General features: G+C 31.7%; 6 protein-coding genes across 22 annotated transcripts; 2 read left to right on the plus strand and 4 right to left on the minus strand.

The window, feature by feature from the left end:
* The first annotated feature begins 44 nt into the window (after positions 1-44).
* On the plus strand, positions 45-5,071 carry LOC128884092 (uncharacterized). 6 transcript variants are annotated; one of them, XR_008459233.1, is made up of 18 exons: positions 50-754; positions 819-958; positions 1,003-1,110; positions 1,161-1,507; positions 1,563-1,671; positions 1,729-1,949; positions 2,013-2,124; positions 2,178-2,316; positions 2,402-2,557; positions 2,609-2,692; positions 2,746-2,863; positions 2,915-3,123; positions 3,175-3,405; positions 3,458-3,828; positions 4,086-4,420; positions 4,507-4,550; positions 4,636-4,719; positions 4,765-5,071. XR_008459233.1 is itself a non-coding variant. In XM_054137152.1 (18 exons), exons 1-18 carry the CDS (start codon positions 692-694, stop codon positions 4,839-4,841), a joined length of 2,964 nt encoding a protein of 987 aa, XP_053993127.1. In that variant the 5' UTR covers positions 53-691; the 3' UTR covers positions 4,842-5,071. The 6 variants fall into 6 exon arrangements, 4 of the variants coding, with proteins under 4 accessions (XP_053993130.1, XP_053993129.1, XP_053993127.1 ...); XM_054137152.1 differs by having other exon boundaries at positions 53-754; positions 4,620-4,719; XR_008459234.1 differs by lacking the exon at positions 4,765-5,071 and having other exon boundaries at positions 49-754; positions 4,480-4,550; positions 4,620-4,719.
* A 143-nt stretch (positions 5,072-5,214) lies between these two features.
* LOC128884094 (calcium/calmodulin-dependent protein kinase type 1-like) lies at positions 5,215-8,299 on the minus strand. 11 transcript variants are annotated; one of them, XM_054137159.1, is made up of 10 exons: positions 7,804-8,299; positions 7,580-7,717; positions 7,423-7,515; positions 6,796-6,945; positions 6,540-6,710; positions 6,318-6,465; positions 6,060-6,156; positions 5,901-6,013; positions 5,765-5,845; positions 5,215-5,719 (listed from the first exon to the last, which is right to left on the minus strand). In XM_054137159.1, exons 1-10 carry the CDS (start codon positions 8,076-8,078, stop codon positions 5,555-5,557), a joined length of 1,431 nt encoding a protein of 476 aa, XP_053993134.1. In that variant the 5' UTR covers positions 8,079-8,299; the 3' UTR covers positions 5,215-5,554. The 11 variants fall into 11 exon arrangements, 6 of the variants coding, with proteins under 6 accessions (XP_053993134.1, XP_053993135.1, XP_053993138.1 ...); XM_054137160.1 differs by having other exon boundaries at positions 5,943-6,013; positions 7,804-8,294; XR_008459235.1 differs by having other exon boundaries at positions 5,581-5,715; positions 5,943-6,013; positions 6,056-6,156; positions 7,804-8,161.
* Positions 8,300-9,134: 835 nt separating this feature from the next.
* Positions 9,135-11,526, minus strand: LOC128884354 (uncharacterized). Its single transcript, XM_054137683.1, has 4 exons — positions 11,162-11,526; positions 10,976-11,047; positions 10,619-10,885; positions 9,135-10,562 (listed from the first exon to the last, which is right to left on the minus strand). The coding sequence occupies exons 1-4, from the start codon at positions 11,385-11,387 to the stop codon at positions 9,250-9,252; spliced, it is 1,878 nt and encodes a 625-aa protein (XP_053993658.1). The 5' UTR covers positions 11,388-11,526; the 3' UTR covers positions 9,135-9,249.
* A 167-nt stretch (positions 11,527-11,693) lies between these two features.
* On the minus strand, positions 11,694-16,959 carry LOC128884353 (uncharacterized). 2 transcript variants are annotated; one of them, XM_054137682.1, is made up of 11 exons: positions 16,803-16,959; positions 16,629-16,724; positions 15,817-16,555; positions 15,670-15,756; positions 15,319-15,617; positions 14,990-15,273; positions 14,728-14,925; positions 14,032-14,672; positions 13,709-13,963; positions 12,830-13,615; positions 11,694-12,782 (listed from the first exon to the last, which is right to left on the minus strand). In XM_054137682.1, exons 1-11 carry the CDS (start codon positions 16,920-16,922, stop codon positions 12,574-12,576), a joined length of 3,714 nt encoding a protein of 1,237 aa, XP_053993657.1. In that variant the 5' UTR covers positions 16,923-16,959; the 3' UTR covers positions 11,694-12,573. The 2 variants fall into 2 exon arrangements, with proteins under 2 accessions (XP_053993657.1, XP_053993656.1); XM_054137681.1 differs by having other exon boundaries at positions 16,629-16,959.
* A 1,760-nt stretch (positions 16,960-18,719) lies between these two features.
* On the minus strand, positions 18,720-19,393 carry LOC128883646 (uncharacterized). Its single transcript, XM_054136222.1, has 4 exons — positions 19,269-19,393; positions 19,109-19,210; positions 18,895-19,058; positions 18,720-18,843 (listed from the first exon to the last, which is right to left on the minus strand). The coding sequence occupies exons 1-3, from the start codon at positions 19,377-19,379 to the stop codon at positions 18,900-18,902; spliced, it is 372 nt and encodes a 123-aa protein (XP_053992197.1). The 5' UTR covers positions 19,380-19,393; the 3' UTR covers positions 18,720-18,843; positions 18,895-18,899.
* Positions 19,394-19,804: 411 nt separating this feature from the next.
* Positions 19,805-21,303, plus strand: LOC128883644 (uncharacterized). The gene is made up of 2 exons (XM_054136221.1): positions 19,805-19,957; positions 20,069-21,303. The coding sequence occupies exons 1-2, from the start codon at positions 19,873-19,875 to the stop codon at positions 21,157-21,159; spliced, it is 1,176 nt and encodes a 391-aa protein (XP_053992196.1). The 5' UTR covers positions 19,805-19,872; the 3' UTR covers positions 21,160-21,303.
* The last annotated feature ends 1,216 nt before the right edge of the window (positions 21,304-22,519 follow it).

Below are 22,519 nucleotides of genomic sequence, written 5' to 3' on the forward strand. Positions count from 1 at the left end.
TTTGCAATTATTCAAGTTTTTTCTTCGAACATTGATACCGGGGTTTAAGGTCTTTAGTGTTTTTAAAAAGAACAATTTTTAAAAAATGACAGACATGTGTCAAAGAAAATTAAGAGTATTCGAAATGAAAAAAAGTTTAAGGATAAAAAATACAAAAAGAATAAAACTAAAAAATCGTAGTTTAAACTTAATGCTTTTAACTTTATCTGAAACATTCACAAAAGATTATAGGCACAGTCGTAATGAGTTCACTCGTGTTTTCTGAAGAAAAAATCGAGTGACGAAATAAGACCAAGTAAAGATAATCTACGAGACGGATTTTTTTAAAATACTAAACGATAACTGAGGTTATTTTTTTTTATTTTTAATTGTTGAGGTTAACGATGTATTAATATATTATTAGTTTTCTTTTGAAGTTACTCAGCGTACTGAAATTTCAATTGTTGGTAAAAAAAAAACTCATTAATAACTGTATCTTTTTGCTTAAAATAAATATAAATTCTCATGAAATGCGCTTCATTGCATAACACCATTGATAGAATGTCAGTTCCAGCATGATTGTCTCAAAAAAAACGTTATCACCGAGAAAAACTGTTACCAAGAAGGTTTTTACAGTGTACTTTGTTGTAGTGTGAAATTTTTATTCATTAATGTTTTTATACAAACTACCTTGAATTCGATCGTTGATTATATGATGTTTCAATTCCTTAAGGAAAATATAACAAAAAAAAGTAGAGAAGAGCTCATAGAATTGGTATGTTTATTAGTTACACGAATAAAAAAATGATAACGGATCTGCTTTTTACATATTTTTTCAGGGTTTACAATTACATGAACTACTTACACAAGCTTTTAAAGAGCAACAAAATACTGCACGGATAAAGACAAGGTGTCGGCTGTTAGAGCAAGAACTTGCTTATCTTAAATTGCCAAAACAAACGAGTAATTACGAGAACAAGTAAGACATTCCTTAAAAAAATTAGATTTATAAGTAAATCATAGAGTACCGGAAGATCACTATCGACTTGCAGCGGAACTCGTCGAGCAAAATCATGAATTGAAATCTCGGTTAAATATACTTGAAGATACTTTACCTCTTACATTACCTAAGTAAATTTACAAAACTTCTTAAAATTTTAATGAAAGTGAAATAATTATAGATCTTTTGCTCGTATTCAAGCTGTCAAAATAACAATTAGTTTAACTATTAATAATAAAAAAACGAGTAATGCAAGTTTTTCAACGTCGATAGATGCAAAATCAGAAAATTCTTTATCTTGCTGTACCAATGAAATATATAAAACTGACGTCAATATAAAAAGTTGCTCGACAAATAATGAATGTACTTCAAAAACTCCACCAGCGCCTACGACAGCAACAGAAAAGAAAAGAAGACCTCAAAATCTTCCTAAAGCACCACCCAAATTGTTCAAACCCAACCCGCCCGTTTTAAGTCAAACAGCAACTCATCGTCGGCTACCGTTTTGTTGGCCATCTGTCCCCAGTGGTACGCGAAAGATTGTGATCCTCAAAATCTATATGGTACTTGTTTACTAATCAAGACTCCCCACCGCGTATACGTGTAACTAATTCCACGACCAATGAAAAAAGCCCAGGTAGATCAGTACGTGCAACTTGCAAAAATGAGAGCGATACTAAAGACGAACAATGGTTGGTATAATTTAGCACCTGTTTTTCCTTTTTTTATTGTATATGTTTTTTTATCAGTTTACCAACTAGAATAAAAGGATCCATTTTTGATTTTTGCTCTTCCACCCAGACTAACGAAAAGTTTGAACGAATGTTATTAGACTCAAAATTAGATGAATGGTTTACCAAAAAAAGTGTTGAACCATCACAAAAAAAAAATAATGCTTCAGAAAGTTTTATAAGTAATTTATCGGCAAAACGTTTATGCGTTCTAAGTCCAGCTGCGTCTCAAAAATATTGTACGTTAACAACAAAGGGTTATTATTTAAATGTATCAAATTCATTGTATATTTTAAATTTAGTGATCAATATACGTTGTTTAACAAAACCGTATGGCCAAGTTGACTCTTGGAACCGCTTTAAGGAAGCCATGTTTCAGTGCCAATTAACTAAATATCAAATCAATTTGTTACTGTACGTTAGTACACCATGGAAGTCATAAATAATGATATGATTCTGAAAATTAGAGAAACTGTTCCTGATCGCGAAATTTCTCAAGGTTCTCGGAAACTTCAAGAGTGGGAAGATCATGTAGCGAAGGTTTCCCAATTAAAAATGAAAGATCCTGAGATTGAGTTATACGAAGAAGAACAATTTGTGGATTTTGTATGTTTTCATCGAAATAGTTCTCTGTTAAACGTTCTTTTCTAGTATAATTGTTTTACTTTTTTTTATAAAATTACTATTTCAGATATCTACATTTCCTAATATACATCAACGTTTGCAGTGCATGTTAGTTATGAAAATGTTTCCTGAACTTTTATGTAATTTAAATGGTGACATGGATGCACTTTTCGACGCTATTGAAGCAATTATAAAAAGTGAAGGATTAGCTTGTTTTTTTCATGTAAAAAAGCCAATTTTTACATTTTTAAAAATAGGTTTTTGCGTATGCTAGGCTATTCTTTTAATTGGAAATCGTCAAAACGAAGATACGCGCTTAGGAAATAGAAAATGGTTTCGAATTTCTACTTTGAAACGTGTTTGTTTTGCATATTGTCGTTGGTTATTTTATATTTAACATTTTTCATGAAGGTCATTAATTACCGTGGTGTCGGTTCTAATGGAAAATCATTGTTGACTTTCATTGCATCCCACTTGCATTCTATCATAGATCCTGATGAGCTCACTTGCTTAGAAAAGGCAGCGCAAAGTAGCAGTTGACTCATGTAGCACAGAGTCATAATTCTTTTTTGTTCCACAGTATCGATAGCGCAGATAGTGCAAAAAACAACGCACTTGGATGAAGTTTTCAGCTTACTGTCCGACGAAACAACCGATGGTGCAGAAAAAAAATTGTTAGTCAATTCCAACGATATCAACGATGAATTCATTTCTACTGGAAAGCAATTTGTGCTTGAAAACAAACAGAAATTTATTGATTTGAATCAAGATATGCAAAGGTTACTTCAGGTAAGTTGATGTAAATCTATTTTATATCTTTAGCGAAATTACCATTTACAGAATTATCACTCATGTGTTACTTATATTGGTGATCCAGAAGCATTTCTTCCAGTCCATAAAAAAGTTCAAGATGAACGCAATCCATCACAGACTCGATTTGTACAAGACGTGTTTTCTCTTCTAGTAGAAGTTTTACATAATTACCGTACGCATTTAAGAGAAGTAGAAGAAAATAAAACGAAAACACATACAACGGTGAAATCTGATAAAAACATTCAGCCGCTATTTTCTGTTAGTAGTATATATGGACCCAGTTTTCTTGTTTGTATGTTTTTTTTAACAGGACAATTCAGTTTTGAAAGAGCAAATTAGTGTCACCCAGGGTTCAAGCGCAGACCTTTTATCAAATAATGTGGTTCCTACTCTTGAAAAGAAAGTAATTTATGTACCTGCGAAAGACACCACAGAAGAACTCACTTTTCTTAACGAAGAAAAATGCTGCGAAAAAGAAAAATCAATTGATGCTCAACTGTCAAGACCAAAAAAAACGAATTCGGCTCCATTTCTCGAATCGGGAACTGCCATCACACTTCCAAAAGTAGATGAAGCAGTGCATCATATCATAAGTGTTTCGTCCCCCAAAAAACAATCAAAATTAGATGGTTCAATCATTTCTGCGCCTACACTTTCTCCAACTACCCCAAATATTTTTAGGTATCGTTGCTTTTTTCTTGCTTTCACATAAAAACAAAAAGTAAAAATGCGTGGTTAATACACTTGCTATATACTATTTGGTGATCTCTTTTTTTTTCTTACTAAGTATCGTAAAATTCCTAATTAAGTTTCTTAGTAGCAATTTTTTATTTGTATGCGATATTTAACGTGTCCGTCAACTGTTTTATATATGTAGCGTATTATAATTCTTTTGCTTTGGTCAATTAAAAAAGAGACTCTCTTCTTTTTAATCTCAGCGATAAATCGTTCACTCAAGAAATGAAACCCCCGATCAGTGAAAAACTAGTTTCGGATTCTCCTTCTTTGGTTGAAACAGTCAGTACACAGGAGACAATGCCTGTAGTAACAATGTCCACAACACTTGAAAATTCTACCCCATTGGACAGTGATAACGTGAAAAGAAACAGTATTTTAAACGTGACGACTTACTCAGAAAACGCTCGTTCTTGTATTCCTCAAACTATCAGTCTACTAAATAACCCTATTCTTAAGGCCCAAAGGCGTCGGGAATCGTTAAGAACAGTTGCAAATTTTTTTACTGACGAGCGAGAATTTAGAAATGATATATCAAGTAAGTCCATTATTTCATCTTAAAAATCAGAATGTTATTGATTTAAAATGCTGAAATAGTGTATATGTGATTTTTTTTAATTGAAGGTAATGACACAAGTCTTTTGTCACATTCTTTAACACGACCTAGGGTAAGTCAACTCGACACCAATAAATCAAATCGATCATTATTAAATCCTCATCGTTCTTCATCAAATAAGTTTGTAACGGGAACAGATTCAGATACATCCAATAAAACATTAGAACGTTTTTCGATGCGTATGCAACAGTCAATGCTGTCAAATCCAACTTCTTTGTTAGGTAGAAATATAAACAAAGATTCATTCCTCACTCGATGTTTATTAGGAAAGCGTATTGCATCGCGTCGACTAGCTAATACCAAACTTGAAACCGTTTTGGAAGAAGAAGGAAATGAAGGTTAAGAGCTAGACAGTTTTGGATAAAAGAACCCCATAATTCTTTTATTTTTGATTCAATAACCTTTGTCGCAGCCAACAAATTATTGTCTCCAATGCTCTATTCAATTAAGTCTTTTTAAAAAATTTTATCAATACATTTCTTAATCTATCCGATTTCATTCAATGTACTACTTATTAAGGATGAATAATGTAGGAAGTTGACATGTGCTTTTTTCTTGACGCAAACAAAAAATGTGACATTAATTTTTATTCTCTTAACCTCAATTGATTTTGAAAAAAAGAGTGACAGGGTATATGTAAAGTATATTACGCATTATATATTTTTCAAATTAAGGCTCACTGGGTTTTTGTCATTTTTGTTTCGTGTGGCAACAGATGCTAAAACACTGGTTACATGTTGTTATTTGTTTTATACAGAGTACTACTTAAGGACAGTTTATATATCAAATCAGCCAAAAAAAATTGTACTTTAATAGGTGAACTAACATGAGGTAGTTTGTACTACATTTCTCGACCTTAATAATTTCTACATTTTTATCATTCATCTCCGTATTAGCTTATTTTGAAGGTTGCTATATAACTTGTTTTTAAAGTTACGCCGCCGCAAATAGTAGTTGACTCGACAATTCACGTAAATATATTGCATACGGAACAACCTATTCCAACCACGACACGATCTGTTAACAATTTCCTACCCGTATACAATAGACTCTTTGTTATAACTCCCGTGTAATTGCATGCGGACTTAGAGGAAAGAGCCACGGATGTCTTAAAGCTTCTTGAGCTGTCGATATGCGCCGTTTAGGATTAAATTCTAGAAGTTGGCTACACAGTTCTCGAGCTAAAGGGAATTGACGAAATGATTCCGCGTTAAAATCTATCTATAATAAAGCAACTATTATATTTTTATAGAAGAGCAATTTTACTTTTTTTGTCTTCATGTTTTGAAAAATTTCTAAAGTATTTTGGGCATTTACCATCAACTCCATTTGGGTAGGTAGAACACCCTGAGGGAGGAAACAACGTATTAAAATTTTGTTTCATCTTCACATCAGACGTAACGTTATATAACCACTGTATTACAGCAACAAGAAAGAGTATTACAATTATTTGGAGTACGTTTAAAACGTAGTTAAAAGAATGAAATGATATAGAAAATTTTACAAAAATATGACCTACATAATACTGATTTCTAATTATCATAGTAATATAAATACTTGCTGTTATAGTAAAAGAAATTTTTAGAAAAATCGTTAATGTGAGTTAAAGAAAGAGCATCGCCCGGATAGACAAATATGTTATAAAAAGAGCACGTGACCTCGAAAAAAATGTAACACGCAAGTCGTTAACGCTAGAAAAATGCAAAGTTCATTTTTATTTTTTACTATACAAATTGTCAATTCAAATTCCTTTAAGACGATTTTATATACGAATTAATATTTACTAAAATAAACTTAATTAGTCAATTGTCTAACGTACAGTCATCAATATGTAAAGAATAACACCAACAGACCATAAATCAGACGCGCGTGTGTATGCGTGGCCGCTAAGAATTTCGGGAGCTAAATATCCATAGGTACCTACAAGGCGACGACGTCCACCGCTTACATCACGGTAGGCCTGATCTCTGCGGACGAATATAAATAGAGAATAGTTATTCAACGGCACTAATTTTGAAAAACGTTACATCAATAGACCTACGAAATATCTGTCATTTGGCATGTATCAAAATCAATAAGAGCCAATTCATAATATAAAGCTAACTGCTTTGGCGTCATAACATGGTAACAATCTAACGACGAGAGACAGGTTTCTTTTTCCACCCAAGAAACCCTAGGGTGACGTAGCATGATATTTTCAGGTTTTATATCACTGTAAAATGATAGAAACATTTGTATTGGTTTCGTTTGCAAAAAAAATCTAGTATACAAAACAAAAAATTTATTGAACGAATTACCGGTGGATTAGATTATTTCGGTGTAAAAAATCTACCGCTTCTAGAATTTGACGTATTATATATTTACATAACTCTTCTTGAATGGCATTTTCATTTAATAAAAAAGAAAACAATTCTCCACCTTCCAATCGCTCACTATAAATATAAAAACTAAACAAAAAAGGCATGCTGTTAGTATTTCTATTAACATACATAATTTAAGAATATTCAAGTATACATCAAGAATAAGATTTAAAATTTTTTCACTATTATAAACATGTTGCAGTACATTTTTATTTAGCGACTATACTAAAAACTACTTTATAATTAAATTGAGGATCTAAATCTCATAGCATTATATTTTTAACTCCATGTTTCATTGTTCTTGAAATATCCTGGATACTCGAGACAAAAAGTCTTTCGTTTTGACCCCATGTATAAAACATGTCAAATATGTTTTCACAAAAAAAAAACAAAGATATATATAGTAAACGGAAAATACATGCTTTCCTAAGGCTACATAAAAGTTTTTAACCTTGCATTTTATTCAAAGACATGCAAAAAAAATCTAATACAGAATGTTTCGTGCGTATGTAATTAACACTGAGAATTTTTTATACACGGTTTTTCAGCCATGAATTATCTTACTTCTTAGGCGTTTCAATTACATCCGTTAAGTGCATGAGACCTGGATGTTGTGGCGTGAGTAGAAGGAGTTTCTCACATAATGTTTTCCATAAACTATTAAAATGAAAGCCCCCCAAAACATAAATAATAGTTTTTTATAAAACAAAATGATTCTTACTGTTCATCGCCAGCAAACGCTTTTAATTTCTTTTTTGGAATTACTTTGACGACTTTCGTTTCACGAGTTTTCAAATCTGTCGTGACAATCAATTGTGATGAAGTCGTTCCTTCCTGATGTAATTGAATTTTATATTCTCTGAAGAAGAATTGAAGAGTCATTTATGTGTTTTTCACGGACAAGACAGACTCTGAGTGTCACAACGTCACAAAATATAAACTTACCGTAAAACATTATTATTTTCTAAAAAACATGATTTATGTTTGTATTGTTGCGTTAATGACGGATTATGAAGCAAAGTATTGAATTCAAAAAAATTTAGCACGTCATGATCTGCTGGTAATACACGAATAAATATATCGCGAGCTTTTCTTTCGGTTTTTCTCAGTACACACAAATATAATGGTATACGGAGTTTTTCACCATAATCCGTTGTTGACTTTGAAACCGAGGTATTTGTTTGCGTGGAAGTACTTTTTGTTTCTACGAATAAACTCATCTGTTTGTTGATATGTGAAACTTTTACATTAGATATCCAAAAACATATGTTGTTTTTTTTGAATGAAATTACTTTAGATTATTACAACAATAAATGTCGAACAGGATGTTTTGAAATGAAATAGTGGAAGGATAAAAAATATTTCAAAAGGATAAATTAATAAGAATTGTTTCTAAAAGAAAATTTTATTAGGAGTAAAAATTTTGTTTTAGTTAAAAGTGCAAAAAAAGAAATGTGAAATAAAAAACTAAGCTGAGAAAAAAAAACGAATATATATTAGTCTATAAAAAGATTGCAAAAATAGTTAACTTTTTTCAAAACATATATCAAATAAAGGTTTTATTACGTTTTATCAGATTTTCTTTTGATCAATTAAAATATAACTCACATGAACTTAAAAGTCTAACAAGAAAAAAAAAAAACATTTAAGATTTTATGTATTTCTATTAAATTGAAATTTAAAGTTAAACAAATATAAGACTAAAGAAAAATTTAATAATTAAACGGACACTAACAATATGGTTTTTATGTCTCGAAAAGCTATTATAATAGTTACAATTATACCTTTTTATTGTGTCTAGTTCATGTTCGCGTGTTATGCAAAACCTTTTCCCTTTACATATCCCAATAAATTAAACAAATGAGCGACACCCAAGGTAAACCACGTGAAATAGAATAACTGACATTGTTGTTGGTACGTAAGAAGGATGTGTTATTCACTCCTTATTCTAATTCGCAAATTTTATGTTTGTGTAAATTTATTTACCAGGAATCCAAGTAATTTTATGTTTGATTAAAAAAAAAGATGAGTACAATAATACGCACCGACATTGAATATAAAACATAGTGAAACATATACCTAACGCTTATACTAAAACATTTAATTTTGACTTTTTAAGACATTATATTTTTAAAGAAAGTGTATGTCATAACTGCAATTTTAACACTTGTATACAGTAATTAAATGTGTTTTTTAATTTTAGCAAATACATTAAAAAATAACATGTTGTAGAACTCTCACAATTGATTTCTTCATTAACAATTTTATGAAATGTGTACAAACGTAAGATAAAATTCGTTTAAAAAATTTAAAAAAAAAATTTATGTCTTTATTTCAATCATAAGGTTATATATTTTTAATGTACTTTTGTATATACTAAATAGTCATTGCTTAACTTTCTTGACCGTTTTCATTATAATAAGTCTCTAAAAATAATTTTAGCGTCTCAAAACGAATAAGGGTTTCTTCTTGAGTTATAGACGGAATATCCAGTCGAGTAATACGAGGCCCAACATCATTTCTTAAGGTGTCATCTGCAAGAATCTTTCCGAAAATTTCTGGAACTGTAATTACTCCCTCGAAAAAATCGTTCAACAAATTGTAAACCTTTTTCGCAACAATATCTGGCAGATTCATAGTACGCTGTAACTCTTGAATTGAGAATTCTTCTAACAATATTCTATCCATAAAAGATCCTGTTGTGTTATTGACTTCTTCAATTCCTAATAATTTTAGTTTGGTTGATGCAATACGACCTAACAATTCGTTTTTAGGCCCTTTAACGTCTCGTTTTACCTCAGCCAAAGCATATAATAAATCGGGAGGCAACAATCTATTTAGTACACCTAGATGACCTGGAGATACGGCTCTAAGAAAAGACACGACACGAGGACTGATAGGACCATCAACGCCAATTCGAGATAAAAGAGGTCCAGCGGGAATAATTTCGTTCAAAAGAGACAATTGGCTTAAAGAAAAATTTTTAAAAAATCGAGATTTCGCGATTGTTTTCTCTTCCTCTAATGTTGTCAGAGCTTGTTCCCATTGTTGTATATCTCTTTGACTTGGTATCCATGCTGTAAATAATGTTAAAGGATTAAGGCGTAAAATTTTCTGAGGTAATGAAAACACAGGGCTTGGTCTCATGCCGCCATCATTATTTGAACCGGTGTTAGTATTCTGATTGTTCTGATTGTTTGAATTATTCTGATTGTTTGAATTATTCTGATTGTTCTGATTGTTTGAATTATTCTGATTGTTCTGATTGTTTGAATTATTCTGATTGTTCTGATTGTTTGAATTATTCTGATTATTCGAATTGTTTGAATTATTCTGATTATTCGAATTGTTTGAATTATTCTGATTATTCGAATTGTTCTGATTGTTTGATGTACCCGGACCGGTTGAGTTGTTTGTATTGTTTGCGTCACTTGTATTATTGGAGTTTGTATTGTTTGCGTTACTTGTATTATTGGAGTTCGTACTGTTTGAGTTACTTGTATTATTGGAGTCTGTATTGTTTGCGTTACTTGTATTATTGGAGTTCGTATTGTTTGAGTTACTTGTACTATTGGAGTTCGTACTGTTTGAGTTACTTGTACTATTGGAGTTCGTATTGTTGGATTGCAACCAACGTTTCATACGGCTGAATGATTTTGAATCTGTTTTTGATGAGTTGATCTCTGGTTTTTCTTCAATAAATTCTAACATAAAAACATTAACTGTTGTGCAAATTCATGTACATCAATTAAATACATACCAGTTGGGTAAAGCCTCTTATCACTGTCATCAATAATTTCTTGACCGGCTCCACTGAAGCTTACATTTTCCTTCTCATCAAGATGTATTTTATCCATTGAACAATCCACTTCATCATCTGACACTTTTTCATCTTTTAATGGAAACTTTTTCACATTCAACATTCGAGTAGATTTAATTTCGTTTTTTTGACAGTCGCCATTCGAATTACATAATTTTTCGATGGCCGACAGTTTTGTTTTGTCTACGAAAAGTTTATTTTTGATGCCTACGTTAAAACATTAAAGAACAAAATAAGTTTAATTTCATGTATAGCTTTGAAATAATGCAAGGACTACACAATTTATTAGTTAGTTACCTTGGCTGTCAATATCTGCTGTAGGAGTCGCGGATCTAGTGAAAATCTTTGACGCTTTTGCATAATCTGGATCTGAAATGAAAAAATATTCAAACCATTAACAAACGCTATAAAAATTGTTTTATAACGGTACAAAAGTCAACGAGCAACTCAATAACTGTTTTTTCTTTAATATCACAATCGTACCCTTGATGTCAGAATATTTTTCTCCGGCAAAAGAATTGTCGAGTTTTTTAACGCGACGTAAAAATACGTCAGTTTTATTTACTGATTTTAAATTTTTGAAATCAAAAGCTAATTGATCTGTTGCTTTATAACTATGTAGAATATCGCTTCCCAACGACAAGGGAAGAAAAGAAAGGTTGGCTACGACAGAAACTACACAGAAGGTTTTTTTGAAAAACTTAACCATGATTTAAATCAATTAAATTTCACTAGTTGACCGTTTTTTATATTAAATTTTTATTGTATTTAAAGATATTCAATGATGAGACTGTTTAATTTAGGGTTTTTCAAAGTTTATTTTATTATTGATAGTTTAACACAAATAACTAAATTGCTAAGGATCGGAACACTTTAACAAGAGTGATTCCAAAAACTTTAAATTCAAAGTTATTTCAACCCGCGCAATGTGAAAATAATTCGCGTTATATCCAACGCGTAAAACCTCACGCGTTCACTCCATTACATTCTAAAGAAATTATTAAAAAATTGAGGTACTCGGACATTGTCATTTTTTTTCGTATTATGTAAAATTTGGTCTAATAAGTTCGTTATTTAAAAATCGTCTTGATTATAAAAATATATACAAGGCAAACGCCTATGCTGAAACTTCAAAACCTAACGTAGAAATTCCATACTATGTTAATTGATATGCTGTCATATCGTTAGTGGAAATTCTAAATCGATCAAGTTCTAATGTCTTAGCATCAAATAAAATAACAACCGATTTCTATTCTAAAGACCAGTGTAGGAAAATAACCTTTGTTAAATCGACCATGGAATTAATTGTTATATAAATTATTAAGAAAAGTAGAACAAAAACAAAATCTCTTTTCTTTTTGCATGAATTGTACAAAACTTTTAATACTACAGCAAAATAACTTGACTCACATATATTTGTTTTGAATTAATAAAAACGGAAAAGATTACTAAAAAAAAATTATGTTGCTCAATAGTAGAGTGTAGACAAAAATCAGAAAGGAGAAACATGATGTTACGACATTAGATTGGAGGCATTAAAATTGAAAATTTTTGTATTCATAAAACCTAAAATTATTTGTGTTATCATTTATTTAGCGTACCAGTGAAAACACATTTTAAAATTTATCAAAAAGGTAGTGCGTCAACCAGGAAAAAGAAAAAGTTTATTGAATTTTATGAATAAAACATCAATTTTGTCTTTTTAAGGTCGAAGATACACCTCATCGCAGGATTTGTGCTCAGGCTCCAAAATGATTATTAATATAGATAGAAGAATTAATTTTTTTTAAACCAACAAATAGCTGTTTTCATCAAGCGTGTGAAAAAAAAAACATCTACGGTTATAGTCATTTTGGATACAAAAATTGTTTGAGCAATATAATAATTTTTTTTCATTATTTTTTCTGATGTTGCGATACTGAATTATTATGTTTATCTGAAGGATGATTTCTTGAAGTTCCAGAAATGACTGAATTTCTTCTTCCACCAATATTGGTAGTGGAGGATATATTCGAGTGTTCTAAAGATGAAATATTTCCAGGAAAACAATGACAACGTGAAAGGGTGAGGACACGGTGACGGGGTATAGAGAATAAATGAAAACCTATATTTTAACTGTTTTTTTCTTTGTTTAAACAAACATAAATTTACCTCCTGAAGACGAAACACCGTCAACGCCCAAAATACCTGTGAAGGGTGGTTCTGTATCAGAACGCATTGTTCCAGTAAGAGAACACTCATTGCCCCCAAATCCTGTTGGGTAAAATCCAGAGTTATGGACCCCACATATAATTGTATATGCAGAGTCAAGTAAAGTCTTGCTTTGAGGTGAAAGAGCATTATAAAATGTAAAATTTAAAGATATAGACTTGTTGCATGAATCCAAAACAATTGGGTATAACGTTTCTTGGGGCGTTACAGATATATTAGTATTTTTCCTTCCTTTGGGTTGAATATCTCTTGCGATATTTACCTGATGTGACTCGCTGAACTTGAGCAGGAGTGGTAGAATTGTACTACAGTCCTGCATATCATATACGTTATAATTTTTTTTTATAGCCACATTTGATGTAGTATCTTTTCCAATGTTATTTACTATACATTGTAACGTTTGAACCGACTCAGATGCAATTGTATGATTCGCCGAAATAAATTTATAAGCGGATATCAAACGACGCGTATGGCTTTGCAAGTATTGTTGCATAAATAATTCGGTTGAATCACAAACAATAGGGAAAGCCGCTTGACTTTGGGAGCATGTCAAAGGTAAAGACCTTGGTGCTAGATTACTTAAATTCGGTAACACATAGCGATGCCGATCTAACCAGGGTCGCCTCCTACCTCCTCGACCAATACGCATAGTAACTCGCATTGTAGAAGAATCTAAATAAGGCCGCCCTAACTCGAATTTTGATCCATTACAGCATTCCGACGTATCTAAATAAAAAAAACATTATGAGATGAAAAGAAAACATGTGAATTTTTCTTTAGTTAAAAAAAACATTGCTGTAACTTTTTTAAACAGCTTACCTAAACAATTATCGGGTGAGTAAGGTATAACCAGACGTCGGTTTTTTTCATGACGTACATGAGGGGGAAGACACATAAGTGACTGTCGGTAAATAGGTAAGAATCCATCTGATTCAGCAAAAGTGGTTTCTGACGTTGGTTTGTGACATGAAAACTTTTGTTCATTGAAAGATAAACTTTGTATACTATTAGTTGCACGAAGTTCTGGTATAGGGTATGAAGCACACATTTTCTTTGATTGTCTATCTTGGGCAACTAAAACATAAAACGAACGATTACAACGAGAAAACGGCAGAATAATTCTTTTTGTAAACGAGTCATACCATTTGAAAATACATTCATTGGAGATAAAAAATTAAATCGAGTTTGATCAGACAATGAGTTCTTTATGTAACCAATAGGAGGAGAACTTGCGTCTTCTGAAGAGACCCAGACACTTCTTAATGCTTCTTGAAGAACAGATGAACAGCTAGGGAAAGGGAGATTTAAATAAACAGGGGGGAGTGGAATAGGAGAAACAAAGCAGCACATATCACTTTCTACTTGTCTGTCACTTTGTATATAATCTGACCCTAGTGTACACAAAAACTCTCTGCTTGACTGATTTACAGAATTTTCATTGTTTAGAGTGAAGCTTGATTGTGATGAATGTTCAGGCGAAGATGAGCGATTTAACGCAACGTTGCTTTTTGTTGAAAGTGGAGTGCTAGGTTTATAACGTTTTTTTGGAAGGAAATGCTTAGTTATTAATTTGGATGGAAAATAGGGAGATTCGTCAGAACTATAACAATCGGACGTATTACATTCCATACAACTTATGATGGGTTGTGCCAAAGGAAATTGAGCTTTAGCATTAAAGTTTTTTGTAGTTGAACAAATACGGCGTCTTTTCAAAAATTGTACTTCACTTTCTTTGTCGGAGTAATTATCTTCTAACGTTTTGCTTTGAGTCTCTCCTTTTTTTCTGAAGCGTTTTTAAATTATTATACACAAAATACTTTTGCACAAATAGATCTTACAATAAGCTGTCTACTTTTCGTTTTTTAGATCCGGCATCCATTCTTGTTGTGCCCGAGTTGGAAATCTCACTTGTGTTCGTGTTACATTTCACGGCGTGAAAATGGCATGGAACATTTATGCTTCCACATTCATTCTGTAACTCCTGACACATTTTTCTCCATAAAGGATTAATATATGCTGGATTTTTTCGTTGTTTACTAAAAAATAAATAAGAAGAAATAGAGCATATTATAAATTAAATCAATAAATTAACGAATCTACCAAATTTGCTGGAATAAACAGGCGTCCAAATAAAATAATTTTAGTTTTATTGAATGGAGAACCGAACATTCTACAAAAAAACTTTCAAGTATACCTAGCTGCAAATCAAATTTTTTTAGTTGATAAGTAAAATCAATGTTGCTTCGCCGTGGGCGGCGTAACAACATTTTTTCTTTTGCTCTGGTACGAAATACGGTAAAACTATTGTTGTCCGAGCCACTAGGAATAGGCCAATATTCGCGTAATAATGGTTTTCCAGTGGCCGCCCGTCTTGAAATCCAGTACTAAAAAGAATTAAACAAAAAAAGTTTTTAATCTATTTAACATACAAAATACGTTTCCCGAAGAACCGATGTTGTAGGTGTCAACAGTCCTAAATGTTGATGAGTTTCTGATACAGCGATTTCTAAAGATATAGGCTCATGGGTGTCTGTAAGCGTTTCAAATAAATTTATAAGGTATAAAAATACTTCATCAGTTATATACGGCCCCATGAGCTTTTTGTAAGACATCAGTAATGAGTCATCCATATTTGATAAAGCATAGGGTTTGCTTTTAATAAACTGCCAAAATGGTTTTGGACGTTTTAAGGCGTACGAGAAAACAGACGATTTTTGACTGACATGTACTAAGGAAATATACCAAAAGTCTACATAAACACTGTCCACAATTTTACATACCAGGATGCGTATCCTTAGACTCAAAAGAACAAGGCGCACTCGCTTCATGGCTACCATTAGCATTTTTTGTTACTACTGTAGAATGAACTAGATAAAGGATATGAAAAACACATTAAAGGAGTCGGTCGAACAATTGACGTATAGTACCAAAAGGTGATGAAGTATAACAAGGCCTTTTTAAAGCAGTGTTGGAGTTTGATGGAATGTTCCGCTTAGTCAAACATTGCGACAGTAGCAAACGTATGAAGGGGATCGTTAAAGTACGAGAAAGTAATTTTGCTTGATAACAAATAAGATTTAAAAGAAAAACAAAATCTTCGATTGCAAAACAATAAGTTGTTAGCATTTTACCAAACACATAGTGCTTTGGTTTTTTTGTCGCATTGTTAAAACGAATATAATGAACTGGTCGCTCAAACGATAGATGTGATGGTTCTATTTTTCTGATTGGGTGCATAAACATAGACGCTACTTTTTCTACTCCCAATTCTTCAGTTTGTATTACTCCTTTTTTTACTTCACCAGGATTTTGTTTTTGATAAAATTTATTATTTTTTAACTCTAAATTCATACAAATTTCATCCTGACATAACCAATCCAAATAGTTCTTATTTTCGTCTTTCACAAAAATAGAGATTATTTTTTTATCCGCACGAATTGAGTAACAAGGTATTTCAGGTTTTGTTTCGCAACTTGATGATGTGTCATATTCCTTAATTGATACCCCAGGATGGGAATCTGTTAAAACTTCGCAAGATGGAACGCAAATATTTATTTTGGCAGTTTTCGCTTCGTCTAAAGTAGAAGGTGATGATGCTGTGTTGTTCCTTAATTCTAAGGTGACATGTGAAGGTTTCTTATTGGAATCATTCAGGCTAGGCGCTACCTAATGGAAAAACATAGTACAAATTGAATAGTTTAGATGAAGCAAACAATTTTAGAAATAAAAAAATTCTAACATCATTAAAATTAAAATTATGCGCTACTTCGGTGTCCTTTTTATTGGTATCTTTTTTTGGAGGCCCACACGAGACAGGCAATGACGAATATTCTTTCTGAAAGCAAAAAGAGTTTAGCATTTTTGGGAGATTAAAACAAAAGAAATTCACCATGACATTAACGTTCGAACTTACTAGAAAAGAACCGAATGATGAATGAGAGCAAACTATAGAAATTTTTTTAGAGCAATCTATTATTGGTAAGGGAGATTTAGCACCGCGTTTACCACAAGATGTTGCTACGGGTGGTGGCATCACGTTGCATATGCTTGTTTTCTTTTAGGCAATATGTTATGATAAAGAAAAAAAAAATAACAGAATTGTATTGCTTTGAATTATCCTAGAATGCTTATAACACAGTTTTTTATAGAGTTGTGAAAGATTATAAAAGATGACCAGGAGTCTTGATATGCTTAATTAAAACCCTTAATCCAAGTGTGTCAATGTTCTCGAATTCGTCGAAAAAATTTGGTATTTACTGAAAAGTAAAAAAACACAAAGAGCTAGACCACAATATAGAGACAAAAGGCTTTTTCTTCTTATAAAAGAAACGAAGCGGTTATGTATTTATAGTGCAACCAGTGATTCATGATCGAAACAATAGTCAATATTTTTTTTTAAATGTTGATTTTCCTGCTAGTTTTTTTAGTACATAAAGTTTTTCTGTGAAAAATGTCAACAAAAAAAAACACGAATCACTACAACGCAATTTTTATGAAAAGAGTATCATACCTAATAATTCATAGAAAGAATATTTTTTTGACAAATGAAAAATCCAAGTTACTTGTACTCGTTATATAGTCTCCAGTTATAGTTCTTTTTTGATCTCAAGAATTATATGCCAAGAAACTCAATAGATGATTTTTTTCAATTAAAAAAAGCTTTGCAATGTTAATTAGGATAAAGGAACCACTTTCCGTTTACTTTAAACTTTTTATCAACTTAATAACCTCAAACACTGAGGACGGAAAATGGAAGTGCATGACTGTTGAAGTGACACTTCAGTACATGCCATCCTTATTAATAGAACGATTTCTTGTTAACAGAAGATAGTTTAGAACCCTACAACATAATGAACACTAAGACTTAAAACGATATCAACTGGTTTCATATTCTTCAGGGGTACATTAGATGTACTAAAGTAGTTCATTAACGCAAGGAAAGTCCTCAACATACAGAGACGTTTATGCGAACTTTCTTTCGTTTACAATCCAACTATGGCTATAGTAACGTAAGTGATAGGTGAAGAAGGTTTTTATTTACGTAAGAAACACTTTGACGCCAGCAGTCCAACTACTGGAGTAACGCTAAAAATTGCAGGTGTGTTTCTGAAAAAAAAAACTTTACTATATCTACAAAGTAATTTTTAATAGTTCTTGCTAAGAAAAGTATCTATGCAATACTGCGAATGATTACGTCATAATTCGATTGCTGAGGAACCAATTTTTTATTTAAAACTGGTTTTTGATAATCTAAACTAGTAGATGTACAAAATCTTTCTTTTTACATCTTAAAATTTAAATTGTATTTTAAGATGTATTGGATCAAAGTTTTTAAAATTACATATATAAGAGTAACAAATGCTATACCAGAAAGATTTCTTTACAAAGCATAAATTTTAACATGGCAATAAATCTCGTAATTTTACGTCAAAAAAAATTCTAAAATTGTTATTCTGATATCTGTATTTTTACCTCTTAGCTTCAATCATTAAAAATCAAAATGATACTTTTATAACCGATAACCCACTAAGCCTCTATTTTTTTACGGAGACAAAACGGCCACAGAAAATTAAAAAAAATTCAGGCAACTTTTATTCTGCATGTGCATTAACTAATGTTTTAAAACAGATCCCTACGTTCGATTAAATAAAATATCCTACGTAATAGAAACGCCCCAAAATCGCAATATCCTTCAACTAAAATATTTTACTGTGTTACGAGGCAAAAATATGTTTTGATAAATTATTAATTAAAAACTTTGACTTTTTTTTTTTGATTGCATTTTATTTTATTGCTTAATAAAAAAATAATCATTTAATAAAATTTTAAACATATAATGTACAACAATAAGAAATTGTTTTCTAGATCATTTACAAGACAATAATTAAATTTTTTTGTGCATTCGCTGGTTTTTTTTATTTGAATGGTAACGATTTTAGTTTCAATTTACGTAACTATAGAAAACAGCACAACTGTTTGTAAACACTTTGAACTTGTTTTCTTACAAGAATTAATTATGCGCCCTCGATATACCGGTTGATGTAAGCGCTTCTTCTAAACATGGCCATTTTTGTATTTCTTTAAATGCTTCTATGCTCAGAAATACTCCTTTTTTTGTAGCATGTCCCGACCACAAATGACGGATGTCAACAAAAGGTTTTCCTCTGAACTAAATGGGATCTAGCATTCTTAAATCATAGAAGCGATTGTACGTCCTACCGTGCCCACTCTCAACCGTAAATCTTTTCCGAAATCCCACGTCCATTCCTTGGCATCAACATCTAACTTCCCGTATAAGTCATCTTTTTTCTCTTTAACGTTCTATATGTTTTTTAGGATAGATAGATTACTATCTTCAAATATTTCTTGTGTTACTTACAGTATCAACCTCTAGGTCATTTGGTTCGATTCGGTCACTATTCCCTTCAAGTGCAACAGAAGCCTCATTTGGGCGTACCCGTTTCTTAAGATTTTTTTCCGTTTTACCCATAATCAAGTTCACTTCTAGAACCAACAACTGTACTTACGAGAGAAATTTGGCACACAATTTGAATATTAGATTAACGATAATAATATGTAAAATAGAAATTATGCTTTTTTTAGTGAAGTATCACTCTTCAATAAGCGTCAGAATATTTTATCTTTACAGAGTAAAACAACGTCATACCTTCAAACACTCCTGAATATCTCAATTATATAAAAGATGTGATGGTATATAATGTAATTTGATCGATAGAAGTCGCGCTCAATTTTTTTATAGCAGTACACTTATTTTTAAAGTACAATGTATTAGTTTTATTACTTTTTCACGTTAGAACGACTTTGCTCGCCTCGTATAAAGTATCGTTTGCATGAATTTGTACTTGTTGCATGTGAACCCAAAGGCTTTGAACAGACTCACGTCCCACTCCCAGAGATTCTCTCGACTAGTCACGTTTTAAAGCTTCTGCGAGAATCGTGGACGCTTCTTAATTGTTTCACTGATGTCGCATAGGAAGTTTGAGCGTCCTCGCCATGGCTCTTTGGGATTTCTTCCAAAAAAGAGATCGCCACGCCACAGAGGAAAAGGTTAGTTTCACGATTACCATTATTATAATATACAATGACATGAATGATCTATCAAATGCTTTGTTTTGAATTTGTAATTTAATAACGGGTTTTTCTCTTTTTGCGTTTTAGTGAAAGCATTTCCTAAGGACAATCCTGCGCTAAAGCCTCACTTCACAGCGTTCCTTGTTTACAAGGCAGGCATGACACACATTGTGCGCTCAGTGGATCGTCCTGGATCTAAGCTACATAAAAAAGACATTGTTGAATCTGTTACCATCTTGGAAGCTCCGCCTATGGTTGTTGTTGGTCTTGTGGGTTATTTGGAAACTCCTAAAGGGCTTAAAGCCGTTACGACAGTTTGGGCTAGCCATATTAGTGACGAGTGTAGAAGACGTTTCTATCGTAGTTGGTATAAAAGTAAAAGAAAAGCTTTTACAAAGTATGAAGCAAAACGATGTACTGAAGCCGGAGAAGAAAAGATGCGCATAGAGTTAGATCGAATTAAAGGTTATTGTCAGGTTGTTCGAGCTATCTGTCATACTCAAGTTTCAAAAACACCAATTGGGCAAAGAAAAGCTAACATTATGGAAATACAAATAAATGGAGGAACTGTTCCGGAAAAAGTGGATTTCGTTGTTTCAATGTTCGAACAAGAGTTACCTGTATCAACTGTATTTGAAAATGAAGAAACAATTGATGTTATCGGTGTGACAAGAGGACATGGTTTCCAAGGTGTCGTGACACGTTGGGGAGTTACTCGTCTTCCTCGCAAAACTCATCGTGGTTTAAGAAAGGTTGCTTGTATCGGTGCATGGCATCCTGCTCGTGTTCAATTTCAAGTACCTAGACATGGTCAATATGGATATCACCATCGGACGGAGATCAATAAGAAAATATACAGAATTGGTTCTGCTTCCGACAATGCTAATGGATCTACTGAGGCTGATATTACTGAAAAAACGATTACCCCAATGGGAGGATTCCCTCACTATGGTGAAATTCGCAACGATTTTATTATGATAAAAGGAACTGTTATGGGATCAAAAAAACGTGTCATAACTCTTCGAAAGTCTTTATTACCACAATGCTCTCGAATTTCTCAGGAAAAAGTTAATCTTAAATTTATTGACACATCCTCCAAAATGGGTCATGGACGATTCCAAACTACAGAAGAAAAAATCAAATTTTATGGTCCCCGTAAAATCGCCGTTGAAGCGTAGTCAACTTTTTTTCTGCATCACTAAGTTATTGATTTCGTTGTACATCCTATTTTTAATGTTTTTAAAGCGGGTGATAAAAAACAAAATTTTGCTTGTTGAAAAATTAAAAACGCTTTTTTCGTAAAGTAAATTTAAAAAAAAATGAATAGGGTTTAGTATTAAATTATTCTGTCTTATTCTTGTGAAACGTATACTTTGATTGAACAAGATTAAATATTAAAAAAATTTACAATTGTGATGTAGGTTAATTCAAAAAACTTAGTAGGCTAGTTCTCAATTGTGAAAGTAAAATTTATGAAAAATAATTAGAAAATAGTCGTTTTAGGAACATTAAAGTAACAAGTGTACGGTATATATCGGATTGTTTTGCAGTTTAAAAAAAACATTCTTTTTCTTTTAAAAAACAATGATAAAATAATAATTACTAAGTCATTTTATGATGACTTTTGTTAATGTTAATCAATATTTCGTAACTATAAAAAACGGAATTTCCATATCTGTTTTCAAATGGATTATTAAACGAAAATGTCCACTCTAAGTTATTCAAGAAAATGTTATTATTTTCTATATTTGATGAAATAAATTGAAAATTGTGGTATTTCACCTCACATGGAACATCTTCATATTCTTGTATGGAAAAAAAAGAGATTAAACATGAACTTTTAGTGCGAAATACTCTATATATTAGTTTAAACTATAACATAGAAAGTACGCCTACGTTCTATTAACAAATTAAAGTATCAAAGCTTTATGGATGGACATTTTGATTAAATACATTTTCTACACACAAATTACACGTTTCAATAACTGTGAAGAAATTGGTGACTGTAGAAGTAATGAATTATTTCTATGAAGAGAAATTACTTTAAAATGTAATTATTTTTAAAAGTCAAAAAAATCGTTCATATCGGTAGTATAATCGGCATAGTAGCGAAAAGGATTCCGCTTTAAAAAAATCATCTTCTTGTTCAAAAATTTTAGCTAAGAAAATGAATTAAGATTTAACCACTTCTATGTGAACAACTGGAGAAAATTTGTTACAGTACGAATGAAAAAGGTTTCAGACGTGCTAGGCTATTTAATGCAAAAAGAAAAAATAAATGTATTTTTTTGTAAGCACGTATATTATTTTTGTGAAAAAACACAATAAAATACTCTCAGGACTGACAAGTTGAGATTAAGAAGTAGTTGTATCATCAAAAAAAAAAATCTATAGATCTCAAAAACTATTGTTTGGTACCGAAGCAACAGTTTTGTAAAATGTATTAAGTTAAAACAATGCGTTGTTTGAGTTTTAATCAGCAAAAGTATGTCACTACTATGGAAGTTATTTGTTGTCAAAAAATTTTTTACGATTTAT

Source organism: Hylaeus volcanicus, unplaced genomic scaffold (genome assembly GCF_026283585.1).
Source record: "Hylaeus volcanicus isolate JK05 unplaced genomic scaffold, UHH_iyHylVolc1.0_haploid 12237, whole genome shotgun sequence".
Classification (NCBI taxonomy): domain Eukaryota; kingdom Metazoa; phylum Arthropoda; class Insecta; order Hymenoptera; family Colletidae; genus Hylaeus; species Hylaeus volcanicus.